Genomic DNA, 25224 nt, shown 5'->3' on the forward strand with positions numbered 1-25224 from the left:
CCAGGCCAGAGGCCACCTCGGGGCACGAACTGGGTTTTGCCACCTCTGCGTCCCCAGTGCCCCGTCCAGGACAGGACATTTGACGAGGACGGGTACATGTTTCGTGGGAGGATGGCAAGGAAGCTGCCAGAACCCTCATCAAGGGTCATGGCCAAGCAGCTCAACTTGACCGCGAGCAGCCAGGAGTTAATCATCAAGCCTGGGGAGGTCACACGTAGTCCTAGGAGGGCAAAGAACATCTCGGCTGCCAGGTCCTTCCTGGAGCTCACCTCCTGTTTTGTATATAGGGAAACTGAGGCTCAGAGATGGATATGACTAGCTCGGTTTCACCCAGCGAGATGGTGACAAGATGTAAATTTGCTCGTGTTATTCCTCTGCCTATAGTCTTCTATGGGTCCCCAGTACCCCTGGGTAATCCCAGATTCTGGAGTGGCATAGGCATCCTGCAGACTGTGGTTCCTGCCCACATCTCCAGCCCCAAACCTGCCGTCCTCCAAGAAATTTCCCAGCCCCCCGGGGCCAGGTGAGGTACCTGCTCTGGGCGTCCATAGCCCTCCCCCACCTCTGCCTGATAGCATCTGATAGACAAACCGATGGTAACTGCTCTCTGGTGGCCCCTTGGGGCTTCATGAGGGCAGGGGACTTGCTGTGTCCTTTGAGGCTAAAGTCCCAGCGCTCGACACATAGTAGGCGTTCGGTACATATTTGTTGACTGAATCAATGGTCAGAGTCATTCATTTGAACCATAGTAATTATTTGGGTGCCTGTGTTGGGTGTGAAATATTAGAGGTGAGGAGGGGCTTCAGAAAAAAATTAGGCCTTCTCGCGTGACAGATAACAATTGTCTCTTTGTCCTTTGACCTAAGCCGACCTGACAGTGGCCCAGGGATGGTGGCTTGGCACACAGAGCAGACACTGCACCCTGGGTAAGAGGATTCGGAGATGTCGGTGTCACAGGAGAGCTGGTCCTTGGCCAAGGAGAGTCTAGCTGGGTGGCCTTGGCCGAGAGAGTCTCCCTCTCTGAGCCTCAATTTCTTCATCTGTCCAATGGGACCCTGGACAGCGCACAGCGGGGCAGTGAAGGTTGAATCTTGTCCCCTTTCTTCCTCCGGCGGGGAGGTGTCCCTTTAACGGGGGAGGAGGGGCCAAGGCTACAGGAAGTTGCAGGAAACTGGGCAGAGCTGGTGCTCCGGCTGGGCTGGCCGCCGGGCGCCGGGCGCCGGGCGCAGACTGGAGCCAAGCTGGGTCTGAGGACTGTTCGGCTGGAAGGTAATGGGGCCCGGGGCCCGAATGCTGCCCCTGGGGCTGTGTGTGCATGTGCGCGTAGGATAGTCTGGAAGGTTCTGGAGCAAAGTCCATGATGAGTGGACACAAAGTGAGAGGGTAAGGGTGCGAAACCTTCCCAGGAACGCTCATTTAACTCGGGGTGCTCTGTGGTCTGGACTGCCTTGGAAAAGAAGGCGGGGTGCCGGGGACTCTGATGGCTGGGGAGCAGGCCCTTCTTGCCAGAGGGGCTTCCTGCCAGGCAAAGCTTCCCGGCGCTGGTCCCAGGGATTTGGCTATGCCACCCAGGTGGCCTCTGGGAAAGCCTGAGGGACAAAGGAGGCAGAAACAGCAGATGACTGTTACCCTAATTCATAGATGCGGCAGGTGAGGCCCAGTGAGGAAGAGGGACGTGGCCAAAGTCGTGCTTGCTGGGACCTGAACCCAAGCCCCGGGCTTCCCACTGCATTGCCCCACAGCCGAGAGGGCCTGGGGCTCCCACCTCAGCCCCAGTGGTTGCCACATATGGTCAGAGCCATATGTCTCACCTTGGCCCCAGACCTCAGTCTGGGAGGCCTGCGTCCTTATGGGCATCTGGGCCTGATAAGGCTGTTGACGGTTTGAGGCTTGTCCATTTGACTGATGCCTGCCGTCCTTTGGTGGGCCGATAGTGTAACTGACAGTACTAGGCGGGCCTGGGAACTGAGCCAGGAGCATTTGGCGCCTAAGGACAACTGGCGATTAGTATGAAATGCTCACAACCCTAACCGTCCCCATCGTCGCCATCTAATAGAGAAAGCATGGCACGGTGTTAAGAACACAGATGCCCAAGTGCACTGCCTGAGTCTGAAGCCTGGCCTTGCCATTTCCAGCTGTGTGACTTTGGGTAGATAACCTAACCTCTCTGGGCCTCAGTCTCGTTGTCTGTACAACGGAGCTAGTGGGTGAACCTACTTCGGGGTTGTTGCGATGATTATATAAGATGGCATATAAGGTTCCCGGCACGGTGCCTGGCTGGCAGTGGGTTCTTCTCTTTCAGACTCCCTAGGTGTGTGTCTTTCTCCTAGCGACTTTCACCATTTCTGATTATTTTGTTTGTGTATACAGTTATTTGTTGATCGCCGATCTCCCCCATCAGCTCCAAGAGTAGATGTCTGTCCTGCTCACCGTGGTCTCCCCAGTTCCTAGGTCAGGGCCTGCACCTTGTGGGTGCCCTACAGACATGCTAGAGTGAGGGTAAACACGCCCGCCTTGTGAGAAGGCCCCAGTGAGGTAATGCCTCTAAAGAACTCCCCTGATGTCTGGCATATACTGGGGGCTCAACAAAGGGGGGCTATTATTATTGTGAATGCACACCATACCCTGTGAGTCTGGGGACTGTTATTAGTCTCATTTTACAAAAGAGAATACGGCACAGAGAAGTTGAGACACTTGTTGGAGTCACACAGCTAGGAAGACAGAGCTGGTTTCTAACTTTGGTCTCTGACTGAGCCCAAAGCCCAGGGCCAAGGTGAGGCCCAGACTGAGGGATGCTGAGCTTGGGTGACCCACGGGGCCGTCTTCGTCAATGCCATGCCCAGTTTGAGAAGTGCCCCTGATGGAAGTGGGTGGAGGTGCCTCAGACTCTGCTCTAACCAGGGAATCCCAGGGCCATCCCAACAAGGGCCCCAGGTCAACTCCAGGGGCAGGAGCCCTGGAACTCTGGTGAGGCAGGGGCGCAATGTGACTAAGTAAGGGTGGACAAGAACCCCCGGGCGGTGGAGGGTGGGCAAAGCTGCAGCGCTCCTCCTACTGGCCAATAGCGGAACTGCAGGGGTTGGCCCAATGCTTTTCTGCCCCCAGTGAAAAAGAGGGGTCGCTTTTGCACTAACGGGGCCTTTGCTCAAAACCTCCCGATGGCTTCCCACTGCAAGCAGAATTAGAAGAACATTCCAGTTCCTCCCCGTGGTCTGGTAGGCCCTTCCAGAAGTCCCTGCCCAGCCCTCCTTGCTCGCCTCCTGCGCCCAACCCCCTTATCCCTGCGCTGGAATCTCCCCAAGTTCATTTCTCTCTCAAGGGGTTTCCACCTCTGTTCCCTCTGCAGGAATGCTTTTCCCTGGGCTCCCTGTTGTCCCTCATCTCCAACATCCCCGTTGGAGAACCTGCAGATCGAAAGAGAATTCAAAGACCTCTCAACCAACGTACACGCGCAGATCCGATCTGCATCCTGGTTCAAACTGTTAGAAACCCCAAATCACTGACAGCAAAACCAGCCATTTATCCAGCTTAATGAGAGGGATGGAAAGGTGAACAATCACCAGGTATTTGATGATAATAAGAGATGATTAATAATATATTTAGAAGTGATAATGGTATTTGACGATTAAAAAAAACCTTAGCATCCTTGAGGTGTAATTTCCATAAAATTAAATGAGCCCACTTTGAGTTAGAATTCAGTGAGTTTGTCCAAACGTATACAGTTATGAAACCATGTGGCTACCTTGTTGGAAAAGAGTTCTTCACTTTCAGAGATGTGTGCTGAAGTATTTGCAGATAAAATAATACAGGAGGGAAATGTAATAATAATAATAATGATAAATAGGGGCGCCTGGGTGGCTCAGTCGGATAAGCCTCCGACTCTTGATTTCCGCTCCGGCCACGATCTCACGGTTCATGGATTCAAGCCCCACATCCGGCCACCACTGGCAGTGGGGAGCCTGCTTGGGATTCTCGGTTTCTCCTCTCTCTCTGCCCCTCCCCTGCTCACATTCTGTCTCTCTCTCTCTCTCAAAAATAAATAGATTTAAAAAAATTTAAAATACTGCCTCCTGCCTGTCACCCCTGTTTGACATTTTGCGATCCTGTCTCCGCAGCTAGAATGTGAGCTCTGGCCAAGCAGGGGCTGCTTCTGACTTGGGCACTCCTGGGTCGCCAAACCTGGAACTGCCTGGCACATAGTAGGTGCTCAAGAAAAGGGTTTTTTTTTTTTTTTTTTGCAGCCTGCTTGAATGAATGCATGATGAGTGAATGAATGAATGAATTCTACTCTCGTTCATTCATCCCCAGGTACTGGCCACATTCTACATCCCCAGCACTGTGGGCAACGCCCATTACAGAGTGAAACCTGGTGGTCCAGACGGGGACACTGAGCGGCTAGTTGCCTGGAGTGTCACAGCTCGGCAGCCAGATAGGGCGGAGGGGCCTAGCCGAGGCTCTTCTACCTCTTTCCCTCCTCTGTCCCGGTTAAGGGGTCTCCTGCTGGAGCAGCCTGGGCTATGACCGTCGCGTTCTTCTGCAGGCTGCTGGAATGGAGAGCCCCCTGGCAGACTGTGCTCAGGGTGGGCATTTCCATGTGGTCACTCCTCTGCTGGAGAGCTGGGCACTATCCCAGGTGGCAGGCACGACCGTCTTCCTCAAGTGTGAGAACGTGCAGCCGGCCGGCTCCTTCAAGATCCGGGGCATTGGGCATTTCTGCCAGGAGGTGAGGTGTCGGCAGGAGAGGAGAAGTGAAGGCGGAGGGGAAGGAGGAGGAGGCGGGGGATGGATGCCGGCTGGATGGGGGGCAAGGGCAGGAGGGGAGAAGCAGACTTGTACAGATGGGAGGGGCAGGACGAGGGGTGAGGAGAGGGCTGGGGACGGTCTGAGTCCATCCCGCACGGGCTCTGTGACATCTGCTTGGGTCAGCCCCTAAGCTCATTCCTTCTCTTCCCAGGCGGTCAAGAGGGGATGCAGACACTTGGTGTGCTCCTCAGGTGACCCTCAGGGATGGGTCCTCAGCTCTGGGTGTGGGGGAGGAAGAGCTGGAGCAGCAGCAGTAGATGTCCGGGGATCAGCCTCCTCCCAAAGGTCCCGCCTCATCAAGGTCATGGTCAGGTGGCCACTGTCCTCTGCCCGCCCTCTTCCCGTCATTCAGGACTTATGGCAGAAGTGACCAAAACCCAATTTATACAGGCTTAAGCTACAGGTTCCAAGAATGGAAAATTCTTGGGATAAGTGGCCTTCAGGTACAGCTGGATCCAGGAGCTCCCCTTTCTATTTCTCCTTCTCTTGGCTTGTCTTTCCTCTGTACTAGCTTTAATCTCACGCAAACCTCAGAGCAGCAAGATGGCCATCAGGAGTCCCAGGCTTGCCTCCTGTCATCCTATCAGCCCCAGTGAAAAGGGAGCACCCCTTCTGGCTGGTTCTCCTCAATCCATGAATTGGTCTTTTGCACCCGTCTTGGGTCATGTCCTCATCCCTGAAACAGTCACAGGTTAGGGGACTGAGTTCTCTGATTGACTCATTCTAGGTCACATATCCACCTCTGGGACCAGAAAGAGGACAGAAGGTGGGGCATATGAGCGAGGGGAAGGAGTGGCTCACAAAGGGAAGTAGGGGGGAGGGGAGAGAGTGTGTTAACGGGCTAAAACCGCGCTGACCACCCTTCCAATTCTTCCACAGGGGGCAACGCAGGCTTTGCTGCTGCTTATGCCGCTCGGAAGCTGGGCATCCCTGCCACCATTGTGCTCCCTGAGGGCACCTCCCCGCACGTGGTGAGGAGGCTGCAGGGGGAGGGGGCTGAAGTCCAGCTGGCTGGAAAGGTAAGGACCCCAGGAAGGAGAAGCCGGATAGAGTGGGCTGTTCCCCTTTACCCTCCACTCACCCCTAAGAGATGGTATCTCCCCCCCCCCCCCCATCCACACACATTTTTAAAGGCTGGCCTGGAGCCCAGCCTTCTCTTAGGATGGCTGAGCCGAGGGGCAGGAGCGAGGCATGATGTATATTGAGGGCTAGCGCTTCCCGCCTCTACCTACCTCTACTTGCCCTGCGTGGGCCCAGGAGAAACAGGAAGCTAATGGGCCAGGAGTGTGCCCGTGTCCTCACATCCTCACTAACACTTGGCCTTATTCGTCTGAAAATTGTTGGCATTTGATGAGACAAAAAGCGTAGAGAAAGATGACGGTGGCATCATTTCTCATTCTGAGACCACCCCAGTGAGAAAGGGGGCCACCGTCAAGGATATCGCTGGCTCATCTCGTTGCTGAAGAAACAGAGATGCAACTCTGTAATCCTTCTACCTTCCTGGAAACAAGGAAAAAAAGCATCCTTGGAAAAGAGAATTTTTTAAAGCATCAGAATTAAAACTAAAAACCATACCGTGGTACCTGAGACCTGGTGTCCAAATATTCAGTGTCCAGTTTCCTTCCTTCCTTTCTTCCTTCTTTCTTCTAGTTATTCATCCGTTCAACCATCCTCCCATCCATTACCCTCTTTCCCTCCCTCCCATCCATCCATCCATCCATCCATCCATCCATCCATCCAATATTCATTGAACTTCTACTATGTGCCTGTAGTATGTTAGAGCCAGCGATATCGAGATAGTAAGCCATGGTCTCTACTCTTGCAAAACTCCCCGATGTTGGGGAGACACACAGATAAGCAGACGGTGACAAGAGAATGTGGTTAAGTGTTGTGATGGGAAGCACAGGGCCCTGAGGAAGAACAGAGAAGGTGTATTGTTTTAATCAGTGATTGCTGCTAGATAATGCTGCATAACAAACAGCCCCCACATATCAGGGGCTTATGAGAAACATGATCTGTCTTGCTCATGGGCCTGTGCGTGGGCCAGGGTGGCTCTGCTTCAGGCTGCAGACGGGATTAAGGTCTGCACGCGTGCCCCTCATCCGTCTTGACCAGTGGCCACCTGGGACTTGTTCTTCTCAAGGTGAATGTCAGGAAGAGTGAGAGCAGAGTGCCTCTCAAGGCCGTGGCTCAGAACTGTTGTGCTGTCGCTTCTGTCACATGGCATTGGCCAAAGCAAGTTCCACACTGGGACCTACATCAATTGGTGGTGGAGAATGTCCTCTGCCCTCTCTAGTGGGAAGAACAGTGGTCACGTGGCAAAAGCATGATGTGTGAATGTAATGGAGGGAAGGAACTGGGCAATGGTTCAAACTACCACCAGGCTGTGCCTCAGATTTGGGGAGATGACCCAGGAAAGTCTCCCCAAGAAGGGTCCCCTGGGTTGGGTCTTGAGAGGGAAATACAAGTCCTCCCATTGGAGAAAGGGGGTCGTGGGCAGAAGAAGGAGTAAGGGAAAGGCATGGATGGGGATGAGCATGGTGCATTCCATTCCCCGGGGGGGGGGGGGGGGGGGGATGACAGGTGAGGCCCAAGAGTGGGGGTGGGGATGGCCGCCTCAGCAGCAGGGTGGCTTGAGGGTCAGGCTGGCACAGGTTTTCATCTGAGGGCAATGGGGAGCCATTAGAGGATTTTGAGCAGGGGAGGGACATGATGGGACCCTTACTCGGGCAACGGACAGGAGGCAGGAAGCCTGTGAGGAGGCAGCTGCTCCAGGTGAGTCAAGGGCCACGTGGTTTTGAATCTCATTTTTGTTTCAATAACTCAAGAGAATGAGGCCCGTCTCTTTGGTTAGATTAGAAATTCCTTGTGGAAAGATACTATTTCTTTGCTTTCTCTGCGTCCCCCAGCACGGGACTGGGGCCATCCAGGAGACCTCAGGCTCTGCTCCAGCCTCCGAGTGGTCTGATGCCTGGACCTTCTGAGACCCTCGATTTGTCTTTAGGTCTGGGACGAGGCCAGCCTGAAGGCACAAGAGTTGGCCAAGAGGGATGGTTGGGTGAACGTCCCTCCCTTTGACCACCCCCTGATCTGGTAAGGTTGCTGTCCCTCCCTCATAGAGCTTAGAGCCCAGACCCTCGTTGTGTTGGTGTCCTCCCAATGTACAGAAGGGAAAACTGAGGCCTAGAAAGGAGAAGATGCTTGGAAGCCAGGCACACTGGGGTTCAGGCCCTGTTTCTGTCACTTGCAAGTTGTGGGACTCGGCAAAGTATCTCACCACCCCATGCCTCAGTTTCCACATGTATAAAATGGAAATGTTAATAACAAATCCTGTTTATGGCGTGCACTTTGGGATGCATTTAATCATTTGATCCTCCCCAAAGCCCTAGAGGTGAGTGTTTTATGCCCATTTCACAGGCACAGAGGGGTCAAGGAACTTGCCTGAGATCACACAGCTAGTACGTGGCCAAGACATTGGGTCCCAGGCCCAGAACTTGAGTCAGCTGGTTCCAAGTGACATGCTGGTCTCCTCTTAAGCACACACTAACTACCCATTTCCAAGGTTGTGGAGGGGATTAAACGGGATAGTGTCTGAGAACGTGCCTGGAAAGAATGAGTGAATGAATAAATTGAATGAATGAAAGCTGAGTGAACTAAGTGTTCCTGGGTCTCCTCTCCCCTTGATGCAGGTGGGGATTGGTGTGGTGATGAGAAGAGTTTGTGTATATGTGAGCCTTTGGGAATGGAGGAGAGTTTGTGTATATGTGGGGGGACCTCGCTCAACCTGCTTCCTCCTTCCCCCAGGGAAGGCCATGCCAGCCTGGTGCGAGAGCTGAAGGCAGCACTGGGGACCCCACCGGGGGCCCTGGTGCTGGCAGTAGGCGGTGGAGGGCTCCTAGCTGGGGTGGCAGCTGGCCTCATAGAGGTGGGCTGGCAGCATGTGCCCATCATCACAGCAGAGACCCAAGGGGCACACTGTTTCAATGCAGCCATCAAGGCAGGCAAGCTAGTCACACTGCCAGACATCACCAGGTAGGTGTGGGCTGGGGGCATTTGTGGGGGGGCTGGAGGAAGGGGTTGTTTGTGTCACTGGGCTTCTCAGTCCCAACCAGTGGAGGCAGGGTGTACACAAGAGGTTCTACTTCACCTGGGGACCCTGACCATGGAAATGTGGATCTCACGTAGAAGGTGATGCCAAACAAGGAGATGAAGGATATGATTTGTTTAAGTTTCATGAATTAATGAAACAAGTTTCATTGGTATGTACCGTTAAAAAGGAAGTTTAAGTGTGTTGCAGGTAAGTTAGAAAATGTAGGCAAGCAATAAACAACAGAAAACAAAACGGCACCTTCAATCCCACCATCCAAAGATGAACAATGGGCTACATTTTCCCAGTCTTTGTTTTCCCCTTGTGCATGCATAGTTACACACAAGTAAAATGTGCCTGGCATATACAGTAGGTGCTCAACAAATGTTTGTGAAATGAATGAGTGAATTTGTATATGTATATGTATTTGTACATATATATGTATATATATAATTTATTTATATATAAAATTTATTTGTTTTGAGAGGAAGAGAGAGAGAGAGAGAGTGAGAGTGAGCACAAGCTGGGGAAGGTCAGAGAGAAGGAGAGAGAGAGAATCCCAAACAGGCTCTGCACCTCAGCATAGAGCCTGATGCAGGGCTTAAATTCATGAACTGTGAGATCATGACCTGAGCTGGGATCAAGAGTCAGGCACTTAACTGACTGAGCCACCCAGGCGCCCCCTAAGTCATCTTTATTAAGCACCTATTGTGTACAAGGTTCTGGGTGGCCAGTTAGAGAAACAACTCAGTCCTTACCTCAAGAACTCTATCTGGGGGCACCTACATGGCTCGGTCAGTTAAACATCTGACTTTGGCTCAGGTCATGATCTCATGGTCTGTGAGTTCGAGCCTCACTTCAGGATCTGAGCTGTTGGCACAGCATGGAGCCTGCTTCTCTCTCTCTCTTTCTCTCAAAAATAAATAAACATTAAAAATATTTTAAAAAATAAATTAGGAATGCCTGGGTGGGTCAGTCAGTTAAATGTCCGACTTCAGCTCAGGTCAGGATCTCGCGGTTCATGAGTTCGAGTCCTGCATTGGGCTCTGTGTTGACTGACAGCTCGGAGCCTGGAGCCCGCTTCAGATTCTGTGTCTCCCTCTCCCTCTGTCCCTCCCTGGCTTGTGATCTCTCTCTCAAGAATAAATAAACATTAGAAAAATTGAAAAACTTAAATTAAATTAAAAAAAAAAGAGAGAGAATTCTATCCGGATATATGATGAGTCTCCTTCTTGTCTTTCTGGTTACCATCTCTCCTCCTTTCTGGCCCCGCCCACCCTCCAGCATCTCTGTACTGCTTTTTTCCTGGAAATTATTTGTGCCTCTAATCTCTGAGCCTTTCTTGTCCTTTCCACCTGAAATACCAGCCCTTCTTGCATTGATGAAATCCTCCGTGGCTCAGCCAGGCAGTTGCCACCCAGCATATAGTTGACCTATAATACTCTATTCATTTCCGGCGTACCTCGTAGCGACCCGGGAAGCCTATACATCACGCTGCGCTGGCCGCCATGAGTGTTGTCGCCATCTGTCACCACACAAAGCTATTACCATATCGTTGACTCGGTTCCCCATGCTGTCCTCTTCATCCCCTTGGCTTGTTAATTTCGTAACTGGAAGTTTGTACCTCTTCCTCTTCTTCGCCTGTTTCGCCCATCCCCCCAGCCCCCTCCCCTCTGGCAACCACTAGTGGGTCTTTGTAGTCATGAGACCACTTCTCTCTTGTTGCTGTTGGCTTTATTCTTGGCAATGGCGATGATAATAACCACCACTAAGCCTTCTGTAGAACTCACATTTAGTGAAATGCCAGGCTCTCTTCTAGGCCCTTGAAATGTTCGAAGTCCGTCCCCAGGACAATCTCATGATTATCTGCATTTTTCGGATTGAGGATACTGAGGCTCAGAGAGGTGAAGTGACTTTCCCAAGGTCACACTGCTAGCTCAGAGCCAAGGTTTCAAACCAGGCAGCCTGGCTCCCGAGTCTATGCTCTGGGCCCCTCGGGACGCAGACCCAGCTGTGATGGACTCGGCAAAGTCTCTCCTGGGCCTGAGGCAAACTGCCCAGCTCGGGAAAGTGCCAGCAGGTAGGTGATCCCAAGCACAGAGATAAGAAGCAAGGACCTTGGAGCCAGACTGCCTGGATCTGAATCCACGTTCTGCTACTGACTCACTGCGTGCCCTGGAATCAGTTACTTATTCCCCCTGAGCCTCAATATCCTCTCTGTAAAAGGGAGTTCATAAATTTCTTTCTTTAAACAAATTTTTTTTAATGTTCATTTATTTTTGCGAGCAAGAGACTGAGTGCAAGAGGGGAAGGGGCAGAGAGAGAGGGAGACACGGAATCCAAAGCGGGCTCCAGGCTCCGAGCTGGCAGCACAGAGCCCGACGCGGGGCTCGAACTCACGAGCCGTGAGATCATGACCCGAGCCGAAGTCGGACGCTCAACCAACTGAGCCCCCCGGGCGCCCCAAGAGTTCATAAATTTCTAACTCAAGGGGTGATCATGAGAATTGAAAGAGAAAATGCATCTATCACCCTGCAGATACTCAGCAAGTATTAGTTATCGTGCAGACGTGATAAATAGTTATTAATGAATAAGATGCACAAAAAAAACCAACCCATTTCTGTGTTTGGGTTTCTGGGGTCCGTGCAAAGGAAGGGCACACTCATGGTTATCGAGTGGGAGGGAGTGAGGTGCATTTGTCCGCCATTCGTGGGACACCCAATCGTTGAGCACGTCCTCTGGGCCAGTGCTGTGCTAGCCTCTTACAGGGCTGAGCCGTGGCTCATGGCTGGATGGGAGGGGGCCCTGGGGCTTGGAGAGCTGGGTCTGCGAAGGCGGAGGTCCGAGGATTCACCAGCTCTTCCCCACACCCCTGCGCTCCCTGTCCTGCCTGCCCCCTCCTGCAGTGTGGCCAAGAGCCTGGGTGCCAAGACTGTGGCCAGGAGGGCCCTGGAGTGCACGAAGGAGCTGGAGATCTTCTCTGAGGTAGTGGACGACGCCCAGGCCGTGAGTGCCGTGCAGAAGTTCCTGGGTGAGTGAGCCTTGCCCTCCCTCCCCAGGCTCGGAGACTCATGAGGTCCCTGGGCCCCTAGAGGTAGCGTGTTCTCTCTTGTCTGTATCCTCAGTGCCTGCCACGGTGCTTACCAAATAACTGCACGTTGAGTGCACGGAAGAGGCGTGTGCCGGGCCGTCTCTAGCCTCCAGGCTTCCATGTGTACCTTCTTCCTTCCGGCCGCTCATCCCTGGCCCCTGTCGATTTCGTGTGACTCAGGGCTACTCAATCATCATGGCACCTGCTCCGGGCAGCCTCCTCCTCCGGTCTCCCACCCACATCCTGCCGGGGTTAGAGATGTCCCAGGCACCAGTTTGTCTGTTCATACCTGCCTGGTCCTTATTCATCCACAGCACTAGATGTAGCCCCCGTGAGGGTGGGGCCTGCTGTGTCCTGTGTACTGTTGTGTCCCCAGAGCCTTCCTAGCATAGGGCCTGGCAGGGAGTGGGCCCTCAATAAATATTTGTTGAATGAATGGGTGAATGGATGAGTGAGTGGAAAGGTAGATAATGGCTGGATGGGTGGGTGGGTGGATAGATGGATGGATGGACACGTTGATTAATGGACACATTGACGGATGGACAGACAGTCCAATGATGGATAGGGGGATGGATGGATGAATGCATGGATGGATAGATGGACGGACGGATGGATGGATGGGTACATTGATTGATAGATACACTAATGGATGGACAGACAGACAGTCCCGTGATGGAGAGGGGATGATGGATGAATGGATGGATAGATGGATGGATCCGTTGACTGATGGATACGCTGATAGATGGACAGACAGACAGTCCCGTGATGGATAGAGGGATGGATGGATGGATAGATAGATGAAAGGTGGATGGATGGATGGATAGACGGTCAGATTGATGGATGGAGAGGGGGTCAGGCAAATGATGGATTGCGAGATGGCTGGCTGGCCGGCTTCATGGATTTGCAGTGCCCAGAGCCTCCTGAGCACTGACTGGTTCCTCCTCCCTTTCTCTCTTCTCATCCACCCCCGTCCCCTCCTCCGGGCAGACGACGAGCGCATGCTGGTGGAGCCTGCCTGCGGGGCAGCTCTGGCTGTCATCTACTCAGGCCTCCTGGGGAGGCTCCAGGCTGAGGGCCGCCTGAGCCCCTCCCTGGCCTCGGTCGTGGTCATTGTGTGTGGAGGCAACAACATCAACAGTCAAGGGCTGCAGGCCCTGAAAGCCCAGCTGGGTCAGAGCTGAGGGCCCCTCCTCCGGACAGACACACCGGCAGGTGGCCGAGGGGCCTCTGGGCTCATGGATGGTGCAGCCGCCTCCTACAGGAAGCCCTCCTGCTCCCTGTGACTCCCCGCAGCCCTGGCCAATAAACCCTTTCTGAGTTGAATTTGTAATTCCAGCTAATCCGGTCTCTCCTCGAGGCTGGCTCTGCTGTGAGGCGCCTCTTTCTACATCACATGGCGTGGGCGATAATAGCAAGGACGCAAAACTTGGGTCTCTAAGGGAATCCCGTCATGCGGAACCCCCTCAGGGCTTTCCTCCCTGGGGGACCCGCTCGGGAGGAGGGGGACCTCAGGCCTGGGTAGGCAAGGACAATATCACCAGTCTTTACCGAGTGCTTTTTGTTAAAAACAAAAATTTTTAACCTTTATTCATTTTTGAGGGACTGAGACAGAGTGTGAATGAGTGAGAGGCAGAGAGAGAGAGGGAGACCCAGAATCCGAAGCAGGCTCCAGGCCCTGAGCTGTCAGCACAGAGCCCGACGCGGGGCTCGAACCCACGGATTGTGAGACCATGACCTGAGCTGAAGGCGGACGCTCAGCTGACTGAGCCACCCAGACGTCCCTTTACCAAGTGCTCTCTATGCATTTGCTTCTTTAATGTTCACAAAGGTCCTTATGAAGCAGAAACCATTATTATCACCCCCGTTCTAAAGATGGGGAAACTGAGGCACAGGAAGGTGACCGAACCCACTCAAGGTCATAGCTGGAGTGCGGCCCAGCCAGGCTCAAACCCTGTGATTTTCAATATGACACCTTTGTGTGCAGGTCGGTGGTGGCGGGACATTGGGGAAGGAGGGAGGACCTCCAGGTTGGTTTGGATACAGCTGCGGGTCACAAGGAGGGTGGGTGCTGATCTGACCTGTGGGAAGCATCCCGTAGGAAGGGAAATTAGAATCTTTTGGAGCCACCAGGGGGCAGCAAAGCGTCTCTGATGGGGAAGCCTGGCTCTGGGCTGGGAAGGCCGGGACCCGCCCCTCCAGCCTCCCTGGGCTCTGCCCCTCAGGGGCCTTCACCCCAGCTAGGGGTGCTGAGGTCCCACAGATGGCCGGAGCCCATGAGGTCTTGGCATCGGGAAGCCCTATCCCACCCTCACAACCCTGCTGGAAACAAGGCTCCGAGGGTGTGGGGTCCAGCTGGCAACAGCCCCTGGCTCCCCTCCCACGGAGTCCCCCCGGCTGCCTCAGGAGGGCTGCGTGTGCTTGGGCAAGTGTCCTCCCTTCTCTGGGCTTCAAAGGTTGCACCAGTGTGCTGGCTTCCCGCCTCTTTTCCTTTGCCCAAGCGCTTCCCCCTTCCAGGAACCTCCTCCTTCCCGCAAGAGAATTTGAGACCTGCCGTGACCTCCCTCTGCCTGTGTCCCATTCTCTCTTTGACCCTGGCGTTGCTCTCGATGGCCAGAGTTGCCCCTCCAGAAGCCACTGGGCCCTGCGGTGTTTCCTGGGAACCCTACGGTGTGAGCTCCCCGGAACAGAGGGGGCGCGGAGAGCCCCGGCTGTGGATTCAGCCAGAACCGAGCCCGGCCCTGTTCCTCCTCATTGAGCAAGCACTGCCCGGCTTCAGAGCCTCAGTGTCCTAATCTGCAAAATGGGTGGTTTGCGGATTCTTGCTATGGGCCTGGCCTATTTCAATCAATGTTGGTTCTTACTACCTCCTGAGCGTGCTCCCCAGCAACGAGGGTGCGCGGGGGGCCAGAGTTTATTCGTGTCCTGAGTACTACTTACTGTGTGCAAATGGGCCTTAGCAGTCATTGAATCCCACAATCACCCACGTGGTGGATACCATTACCTTCATTTTTGCGAACGAGGAAACTGAGGCACAGAGAAGTTGAGCGCTTCCTCCAGGCCACACAGCCCGACCAGAACCCCGCTGCGTAAACCCCCGAGGCGCGTGTGTGTGACTGCTCCTGCTCTCACGCTTCTCCGTGCTTCTAAATCCTACGTGCTTTCAAAGCGCATCGGCAGGGCAGCCTCCTCCCAGAAGCCCCACGGGATTGCTTCAGCCAGCGATGCTCTCCCCGCCCCCCCCCCCCCCCCCCCCCGTGCTGGTCCAGGAGAGGGGCGGGGCGCACCTCAGTCCCACTCAGTCCCAGGTGCCCTATCTCCCAGTCAGGCCTGGGCCGCGGCCGCACCCCTGGGAGACTTGTCAGCTGCTGTTTGCTCCCCTACCGGTCCTGGCGAGCCAGAGATAAGACGCCGAGGGGCCCGTGGCCCCGCTCAGATAACGCCCGGCAGCGACCTTACTTTAGCCCTTCCTGGTTGACACCCCAGGAATGCCAAGGGCAGGGTGGAGGCGCAGGGAGGGGGTGTAGCGGGACGGGCACCGGGCACGGGGACTCTCACCATCTGTCTGTGCCCTCGCGGACCGCTGCGGGGGGGGGGAGACGGGGAGCCTGGAGGAGGGTCCTGGCAGCGGGAGCTTCTCTGTGTTTTGTTTGTCCAGGGCTGTGCAGAGAGCGCAGCAAACGGGGCCGCCGCCAGGTGCACGTACCTGCCCTGCGTACACGCAGCCTCCCCGCCGCCACCGGGGCCCCCTGTGTGTTCTAGTCTCGGAGGCTTCCTCTGCCCCCTGGCCGGCCTGACTCAGGCACCCTGCTTACCGATGCCTCCCCTCCATCCGGTCCTTTGTTCCAGCCTTAATCCGGAGTGACACAGGGGCTTGGAACCCAGACGAGGCGGGATGTGAGGAGGGGGGGACCAGAGTCATACATGCAGACACACATCCCCCTCCTCCAGCCCCAGCGGGAGCCCATGCAGGGCGGGGCACATGCCCCAGCACCTGCAGGGCAAGACCTGACCCCCGTGCTGGGGACGTGACGGCTCAGGCTGGCTTTGTGTCCCAGGTCGTCTGTGTGCGCTTGTGTGTGCCCCTGCGTGTTTGGGTACACGTGTGTGTGCATGTGGGCGAGGGCACACACTCAGGTATTTATGAGGGAGTGTTGCCGTTAGTTGAAGGCTATTTGAGGGCCACCTGGGTGGCTCAGTGGGTTGTTGAGCGGCCGACTTCGGCTCAGGTCATGATCTCGCGGTCCGTGAGTTTGAGCCCCGCGTCGGGCTTTGCGCCGACAGCTTGGAGCCTGGAGCCTGCTTCAGATTCTGTGTCTCCCCCTCTCTCTGCCCCCGCCCCACTCACGCTCTCTCTCTCTCTCTCTCTCTCAAAAATAAACATTAAAAAAATGTTGGAAGGCTATTTGATTTCTCTCATAGTGTGCTTCACATCTTTGCATTTGGGACTTATCCAACCACAAGCAGATTTCAAACTTCAGTGTCTACAGGGAGGTGGGCTGGGGGCTACACATTAGGGAATGGTGGGGATTGGAGCAAACTGAGAACTTGTGCTCTGTCTCAGGGAGGCAGCCGCTGCTCAAGCCCATCTAACCACAGTCCCGGTACAACAGATCTGGTGATCGTTCAGCCAGATTCAAAGCAATTTAGGAAACACCACGTGTCTTTGCCCACATCTTCATGGAAAGTCTCTGATAAGTCCCGCAGGAAAGTGACTGCTCTGAGTCCAGAGGAGCCCGTGACTCCAGCCTGAGCCAGTTGGAGGCTTGTTTGTCCCCTGGCCACAGTGATTGGTTCCCGTTGGGCCCAGGAGCCACGCTGTCCAGTCAGAGTGTCTGGTCAGGACTTTAGGAGGGAACTGGGAGCCATCCATGGACTGTTCATTTATGCAAGCCAGTGCATTCCCCTTTATAGCCTGCAATGTCTGTCACTTGGGACACAAAGGGCCATGACTGATGGCCTACACAGTCAGCACACATCTCACGAGTTGCACTCACTTGCTTCGAGCTGCCTGGGTTTGAGCCCGACCTGCGGTTGGCCCTCGGCAAAAATGAGGCCAGTCTGGGCAGTTTGCCTTTCATTCTCCACCTGTCTTTGGGTGCACTTTTCATTCTTCCTCCTGGGCGTGGGGGTTCATCCCGCCTGCCTTTACGGGAAGAGCAAAGCCTAACCCACTGTGATATTGATGACGTTGGGGGGCAGTGTTTGTTGAGGCTGGGAGGGTGTTTTAAATCAGAGGGTAGGAGTCTCTTTTGGAAGTAGCCGGTGTGAGTGGTGTCGGGGCTGGTGGAACCCAGAGACGCCGCCAGCCTGTAAGAAGACGGTTGCCTAATTTTCCATACACCCCCGGGGCCTGCGGCCAGCATCACTCTGACTTAGAGCCTCATGCCCACCTTTCCTGGAAGGCCCGGCAGGACTGTTAGCTGCCGGGGGAACCAGGAGGTTGGCGAGGCCCGGAGAGGGGCGGCCACTCCCTCCAGGACACCTGGGCCTTCACAGAGCTCTCGTAGGGCGCCTGTTCTCACGAGGATGTAGACCCCACTTATTCCTAATCTCAAAGTCCGGCTCCTCTGGGCCTTTCTGGGGCAGACTGGCCATTCGGCGTCCCGTGCAGAAGGGTACGGAGGATCCAACCTGGAATCACACACTCAGTTCCATTCTTTCGTTGTTGCTGGTTCATTTCAGAATGAATAAACGCACGCGAGTGTATCAGTTAGGATTAGGTTCCGCGTCGCAATTCAGAAAACACAGAAATAAGCGGCTTAACCAAAATAGTTTATTTCTCTTTCACTTAAAAGGGCTGGTGTAGTGTCTCAGTGGTGACAGAGACCCTTTGCTTTTGGTTCAGCTGTGAATGGATCCCGTTCCCGTGGTCACCTCACAGTCCCAGATGGATGCTGGGGGGCCGGCCATTACATCCTCATTCCAGGCAGTAGGAAGGCAGAGAGGATGAGGAGAAGCACATTTCTTCTCTTTAGGGACGCTCCCTGTAATTAAGGCACACTGTTTTCTACTCATAGCCCATCCGTCAGAACTTAGTCCCATGGCACAGCTAGCTGCAAGGGAGGCTGGGAAATGTAGTCTTTATTCCAGACAGCCATATGCCCAGCTAAGACCAAAGGTTCTGCTATAGACAAAGAAGAATAAATGGATATTGAGGGATGACAAGACGTCTTTGGCACACGGACTAAACGTGTACGGGTACAGGTTAAGTTGGTAGAACGAAGAGACCCCACGCTACGGTGTTAGTTCAGAGAAGGGAGGCGGCTCTGTGCCACGAGGTTATAGAGGGACCCAAGTTCCTTCTGTCCTGTTGTTTCACCGCCGCTGAAAATATTGTCCTTGTCCACATGCTCGACATTGGTCCGTAATAACCGAGGCTGCCGTGGGGAAAAGAGAAAGCAGAGGGCAAGACGTTTCCTTTTCAAGGGCTTCACCTGGATGTGACACCCTTTGCGCCCGCTGGTGGCCCTTCGGCCAAGACTTAATCACATGGGTCACCTGGCTGCACAGGAACATGGGAAATGTAGTCTGTAGCTAGGGAGGCACTCTCCAGGCTGAAGCTCAGGGTTCGACTTCCAAAGAGGAGAAGTGGGACCAAAGGGCAATTTGCAGTTTTCACCATGACGAGGAACGAAGGGACGGGTGATTGGGTGACGGTGGATGAGGGCGTGGGAGGTGCCCCGACTGGGCTGAAGTCCGTGCTGGGGTTAGATGCTCAGATGCCCAACCCCAGACTCACCTCTGCTTGGCCGGGTGACGCTGGGCCGGGCCCCCACGGCTTTGACCGTGTGGTCTGGCCGTGTGGTTTGCTTGGAGAAGAGGTGATGAGTTTGGGGAAATATGGAATGTGTCGAGTGGGACCGACACGACCTAGTGATTGACTTGGCGTGGCGAGGGGCCCACCAGGCTTGGTGACCGTCTGGGAAGATGACTGACAGGGGAGATCCGAACACAGGGAGCGTGTGGGAAGAAAAGCCAATGGATCCATCCGTTCACCCGCCATTCATTTAGTCACTCAATAATTCGCTTAGCAAATATTTATTAAGCACCTACTCTGTGTTGGGCGTTTTTACAGGTGATGGGAATGCAGCAAAAGCCCTGGCCTCGTAGCGCTTACATTCTAATGGAGACGGACAGACAATAACAAATCCCCAAATAAAAATATGACGTGTCAGGGGCGCCTGTGTGGCTCAGGTGAGTAAGCGTCTAACTTCGGCTCAGGTCGTGATCTCACGGTTCTAGGGTTCGAGTCCCGCATCGGGCTCTGGGCAGACGGCCCAGAGCCTGGGGCCGGCTCTCTCTCGCCTGCTGCCCCTCCCCTGCCTGTACTCCGTTTCTCTCTCTCTCAAAAGGAAAAATAAACATTACAAAAAAGAAATTAGAAAAATATATGACACGTCAGACGGTGATGGATGGTGTGAGGAAAGATGAGGCGGGAGAAAAGGAGAGAGAATGCCTCGCAAGAGGTGGGGGGCTAGTTTGTTCCGCTGGAGTCTGCCAAAGCAATCCCAGGCATCATATGGTTTGACTTATAAAGTATATCAGCATGGCCCCTAATAGATAAGGAAAAAAATGTTTTAATGCAAGCATGATACCCTTCACAGGTCCATCGCCATTAACAAGTTACTGCTTAATGCGATCCGCTGCTCAGTCTGTATTCAGCTTTTCCAAGACGGTCTCAAAGCTGTCTTGTTGGCGTGGGTTTGTTGGAATCAGGGGCCAAAGTGTTCACGTCGCATTCGGTTGTGAAAGGGGTCTCTCGGGTCTCTTACTCTGTCGGTAGGTTGAGGCAGGATGGTCCAAGAAGGCCTCTCGGAAAGGGGAAAACCGGAGCTGAGGCCTGAAGGAAATGAAGGAACGAGTCATGTGGGGCACGTGGGGGGAAGAGCAGAGGGGAGAGCATGTGCAAAGGTCCTGAGGTGGGAACCTGTGAGGAGGCCAGTACGGCTGCAGGGGAGCGGGCGAGGGAGAGAATGGCGGAAGAACCGCTAGAAGGCGGACAGAGAGGCGAGAGTGTGTGTGTGTGGGGGGGGAGGGGAACAGGGCATCGGATCCTGGAGGGTCTTCTGGGCGGTGGTTAGGACTTTGGTTTTTACTCTGTGCCTGAGGGAGAGCCCTGGGACAGCGGACGATGAGACCACCCCCCCCTCCCCTGCATCCCCCAGCCCCGTCCCCAGCTTTGAGTTCCGTCTCCTGTCCAGGGACCCCTTTGTCTCCACAAGGGACCCTACTGCTGCCTCTCTCCCTGACTCAAGTCCCCTTTATCAGGCAGGTGCACCATTCCGCAGCTGCTGGGGGTGTCGGCTGCTAATAGCCCCCAGCTGCACCCACCCTTCTCCGGAGAAAGGTCAAGGGGAACCGCTGTGTCCAGAGACGCGCGAGAGGCCACGCCCCCCCCACCCCCCCCCCCCCCCCCGCCCGCCCCGGGGTAGCCCGCAGCCGATGACCGATGACCGATGGAGGAAGTAAAAGACCCCTCTGCGAGCCCCAGGCGGGGCCATCCCCAGAGCAGGGCCCCCTGGGTGGCATCAGGCCGAGGGCAGGCTCCGCCTGAGCCCTCCGCGCCCTCCGTCCAGCCACTGCCCTCCTGCTCTGCTGGTGGAGAAGCCAGCCGAATGGGACCCTCCCTCTCGGCTCCCCGTCCCATCGGCCTCTCCCTTCTCCACTGTTTGTGCTTTTTAAACTCCACCAAAAATGTCATGGGCCGGTTTCTCTCATTGCTTCCAAACTCCCTGATAAATTCCACCGGCCGGGCAACCCCAGGAGAGGTTTTCTGGAGCAAGGAACCCCATAAATCACCTCGCTGCCACTCCGGCGTGGGCAATATCTTATGTAAAAAGGTGTTTCCTGGGAGCGCCATAGGCAGGAGAATCCTATTACAAGCCGCCCCATTAATTATAAAGAGTCAAGCCGACCCTTCGCTGCGATTTTTTATCTTAAGTCCGAAAACTGATTACCTTCACCAAGCCTTCCTCTTCCAAAAAACAAAACAAAACAAAAAAAAAAACCCTAAAGAATAAAATAAATGTTTGAGGAACAAATACCAAAGTTTCTCCATTTAGGGGAGAACCAGCAGAGAGAGAAGTGGGTGGGGAAGGGCTTTTTTTCCCTTCCTTTTAAGGGAAAAGGTACGGTGTGCTTCGCCGGGGTATGGCTTATTTAATTTCCTCGACCCTTCAAGTCTAGGAAGTGGGTACTACAATTCGTCCCACATTGCAGCTGAGGGAAACTGAGGCTTGTTTATTTGAAGTCACGTGAGGTAGCCCTTTCTTCTGAGCTGGTAAGGTGGGCAGAAAGTGGGCCAGACCCCACTGGTCTCCCTGCCCGGTGTTGGGCTGCCCTCACCCCCTGATCTGGAGTCTAGAACGAGGCTAAGGCAGATCTTTGCCCCCTCTGCCTTACAACACCCTCCCATGCCCCCACCGCATTTAGCATAAAGGGCCCCCCCTTCACCTTGGCGTATAGAACCCTGTATCATTTGCTCTCTGCTGACCTTTCAGACAGACCTTAGCTCCTGCCTTTCCCCGGCCCCTCCTCACCTCTCCCCAAATTGCAGCCACACCAGCCTCTTTCTCTTCCTAGGATTCACCAAGCTTGACCCGGCCTCAGGGCCATCGTCAGTGCTGTTCCCTTTGCCTGTCACACTTTTCCCCCACATCTCAGCTGACTCGGCACTTAGCTCAGAGGGGCCCTTCCTCTGAGGGCTCGCAGCCTGCCTCTCAGGGCCGGGTCTAGGCTGAGGAGGCTGAGGCCCAGAGGGCGTGAGTAACCCAGTTCAGCCACACAGCACAGCCACGGCCGAGCAAGCCGCACGCATGAGAATCCCACGGCGCTGCGTGTTCACCGCAGAGAAGTCTCTGGTGACCCCGAGCCGGCCGGGTGGGGGCCAGCCCTCCTACCGTGCGCATGCACCTGCAATATCGTCCCGGAACCCCCCGCTGCCACCTAGGGTTGTGCGTCATCTTTACTGGTACGTTTCTTGAAATCTTAAATGCCTTCTAGAAAGAAAACGTTAGCACCGCTCTAATTGGAGACACGGTATCACTTCCCAGAATTCGGCAATGCGCGAGAGGGGGCGTTGAAGACCCGCAAACAGCCAGCGGGGACTGGCCCTGAGACGGTCAGGAGACCGGGAGAAGCAGGGGAAAGAGAGTGACTTCCTGCTTCCTCCAGAGGCCCCTGCCCCTCACCCTGGGAAACCCTGCCTCGGTTAAATAACGGCCCGGTGGAACCACACAATGATGCCGATTTTATTTCAGGGAAACCCGCCCCCCCCCCCCAAAGTCTGCCAGGAGGAGCTGGAGCCCGAACATCCACCGTGGGCAGGAACAGAGGCCCCAAGAGACTCTTCATTCTCCAGCAGGGATTGATTTATTTTTTAAGTGTTTTTATTTTAATTTTTGAGAGGAAGAGAGACAGAGGATGAGCCGGGGGGAGGGGCAGAGAGAGAGGGAGACACCGAATCCGAAGCCGGCCCGGGGTTCCGAGCTGTCCAGACGGAGCCCGACGCGGGGCTCGAACCCTCGAACCGTGAGATCATGACCTGAGCTAAGTCGGACACTTAACCGATTGAGCCACCCAGGCGCCCCTCTTTTCATGTGGAAAAAATGAGGTGAAACACAGCATAAAATGAATCACATTAAAGCAAACGATTCAGAGGCAGTGAGCACACTCATAATGCTGTGCAACCACCTTCTGTCCAGTTTCGGGACGTTTCTGTCATCACAGAAGGAAACTCTGTGTACCCATTGAGCAGCCACTGTTCATCCTCGCCCCCCTCAGTCCCCAGCAACCTTCGGTCCGCTTGCTGTGTCTGGATGTGTCTGTTCTGGATATTTCACGGAGACGGTAAGACCAGACAACGTGTGATTTCCTCGCACCTGTCTGGCTTCTTTCGCTTAGCGTCGTGTTTTCGAGGTTCTCCTATGTCTTAGCGGGTATCAGTATACTTCATCCCTTTTCATGGCTGAGTAATAATAGCCCACTGAATGGACATACCACAATATCCTTTCGTTGTCGACAGTGCAACTGTGGGGGACCTGGGTGGCTCAGTTGGTTGAGCGTCTGACTTTGGCTCAGGTCATGATCTCACCGTTCATGAGTTCGAGCCCCGCATCGGGTTCTCTGGTCTCAGCACGGAACCCGCTTCGGATCCTCTGTCCCCCCTGTCTTGGCCTCATGCAGGCACGTACCGCATGCAGGCACGTTCTTGTCTTTACAGGCCCTATAATTTTCCATCTAGCAAGTGTTCCATCTATTAGTACGTTCTGGAAAGTAATACATTGCATATCTATCCAGATAGGCTGTGAAGTTAGTCTTTGTCTTAAAAAAACGCTTGGGGCCCCTGGGTGGCTCAGTCGGTTAAGTGTCCGACTTCGGCTCGGGTCGTGGTCTTGCGGTTCTCAGGTTCGAGCCCCGCGTCGGGCTCTGCTGACGGCTCAGAGCCGGGATCCTGCTTCCAACTCTGTGTCTCCCTCTTTCTCTGCCTCTCTCTCTCTCTCTCTTTCTCCCTCTCAAAAATAAACACTAAAAAAAATTTTTTAAATGCTTTAAGCACCTTCTTCAAAGAAGAAAACGGTAATGGTAATAATAACGACATCAAGCAGTAAGTGGCCATTGTTATCTTACTAAACTATTATCATTTCATTCAGGGTCTATCACTCCGTGGCCCGCTCTATGCCAGGCACCGCGCTTAGACTCTGATCGATGTGGCCTTACTTGACCCTGACAATGACACTTGAAGTTAGTATTGTCGTACCCTTTTTACAGCTGGCAAGCCTCAGAGAGGTTGAGTGGCCGATGTGAAGTCACACAGTCCCTGATTTCAAGTTGCTCGCAGCCCAAGGACAGGGACGGGCACGCAGCGTGGGTCGGGATGTTGCCTCGCAGTGCTGCAGTCTCCCTGGCTCGGCCGGCTGCCTCGTCTTCACTCAGGTTGACCGTGAAGTTGGGGTCCCTGCTGACCTTTTTTTTTTTTTTTTTTTTTGGCGTGCCTGCCAGAGAGCCACGGGCACCTGCTGGGGTGAGGATTTCCTTCCAGAGGCCTCAGGAGCCCATCGGCAGGTGCTAGGGGGAAGGGGGGGGGGGGGGTCCTGAGCCCGGGGAACAAAATGCAGAAAGAGGAGGCCAGAGACGGCAAGGCCCCAGAGAAGTGGCGGGAGAGATTTCCGTTCATCACAGAAATGGCCCATTTGCAATGATCGGTTGCCCAGGTGTTAATAACACTAATGGCATAGGAAGGGTAAACTCAGTCACTTGGCTCAACAGAAGAAATATGCAGAGAAGTGCTCAGGTTTCCATAAATCAGCCGTGTGCGGCACTACGAGGGAGACAGGACTTAAAATTCCGGTCAGGAGATGGGTATTCTCATAATCCGAGCTGGAGAGGTAATTTATTCTGTTTATATCTTTTTACTGCACGACAAGGCTTATTCTGCATTTTAAATATTAGTCCTAAGCACAGTGGGTCAGCTTTCGTGCTCTGTGGGGGGTTCATTTCCGGGCAGGGGGACAGGGCTGGGGCTGGGGAGAGCAGGCGGGGGGGGGGGGGGGGGGGGGGGCGGAATACATGTGGTTTCACTGCCCAGGTTTGCCAGAATCGCAGCCTGGGGGCAGCGAGGCAGAGGAGCCGGCCCCTTTCTCCCAGAGCTGGAGGGCACCGCTTGGGTGGGGGTGGGGGGAAGGGCCTGGCTAGCTTCCTTACGGGCACAGCTCGGAGCATTTTTTCTTCCCCCTCTCGGAAATCTTTTATTTTTAAATGATAATAAATACAGGTGATGAAGAGATAGAAGAGGAGAGGAACAGTTTCATTAATGGAGGTGGAAAGAGATGGCTGTGGGGAGGGAGAGTGAAAGAAACAAAGGCGAGCCTGGAGAAGCCGGAAGTCCTTGCGTCTTTTGACCTTGGCGATTTTCCTTATGCCCTTTGCCCTCGGGCTAGCTTTGTTTGACCCCGGAACGAAATCCGGTGAGGTTGCTACCCGTGAGAGCACCCGTTAAGAGTCTCTCTTAAAGAAATCTCTTTTGGTGGCAGCTGCACTGCATTCATTCATTCATTCATTCATTCCTGTAGTTATTCCACAGAGAAGGAGGCGTTACCTGGGCCAGGCTCTGTCCTGGGTCCAGGGGCAACATGGGCTCTGGAAGCAGGAGTCCTGCTTTCAAAGCCTGGGTCTGCCACTCCCTGGCTGTGTGACCCCGGGGCAGCTCACTTCACCTCTCGGGGCTCAGTCTTCTCGCCTGCAA

General features: G+C 54.4%; 1 protein-coding gene across 3 annotated transcripts; it reads left to right on the forward strand.

Annotated features, from left to right (window-relative positions):
• Positions 1-1113: 1113 nt before the first annotated feature.
• Positions 1114-13304, forward strand: SDSL (serine dehydratase like). Of its 3 annotated transcripts, XM_086681762.1 has the most exons (9): positions 1167-1269; positions 3347-3563; positions 4541-4723; positions 4955-4994; positions 5683-5822; positions 7808-7896; positions 8608-8835; positions 11797-11921; positions 12969-13304. In XM_086681762.1, exons 3-9 carry the CDS (start codon positions 4550-4552, stop codon positions 13160-13162), a joined length of 990 nt encoding a protein of 329 aa, XP_086537888.1. In that variant the 5' UTR covers positions 1167-1269; positions 3347-3563; positions 4541-4549; the 3' UTR covers positions 13163-13304. The 3 variants fall into 3 exon arrangements, with proteins under 3 accessions (XP_025788979.1, XP_086537888.1, XP_086537889.1); XM_025933194.2 differs by lacking the exon at positions 3347-3563 and having other exon boundaries at positions 1114-1269; XM_086681763.1 differs by lacking the exons at positions 1167-1269; positions 3347-3563 and adding an exon at positions 4143-4199.
• The last annotated feature ends 11920 nt before the right edge of the window (positions 13305-25224 follow it).

Source organism: Puma concolor, chromosome D3 (assembly GCF_028749965.1).
Source record: "Puma concolor isolate L17-30 chromosome D3, mPumCon1.1.hap2, whole genome shotgun sequence".
NCBI lineage: Eukaryota > Metazoa > Chordata > Mammalia > Carnivora > Felidae > Puma > Puma concolor.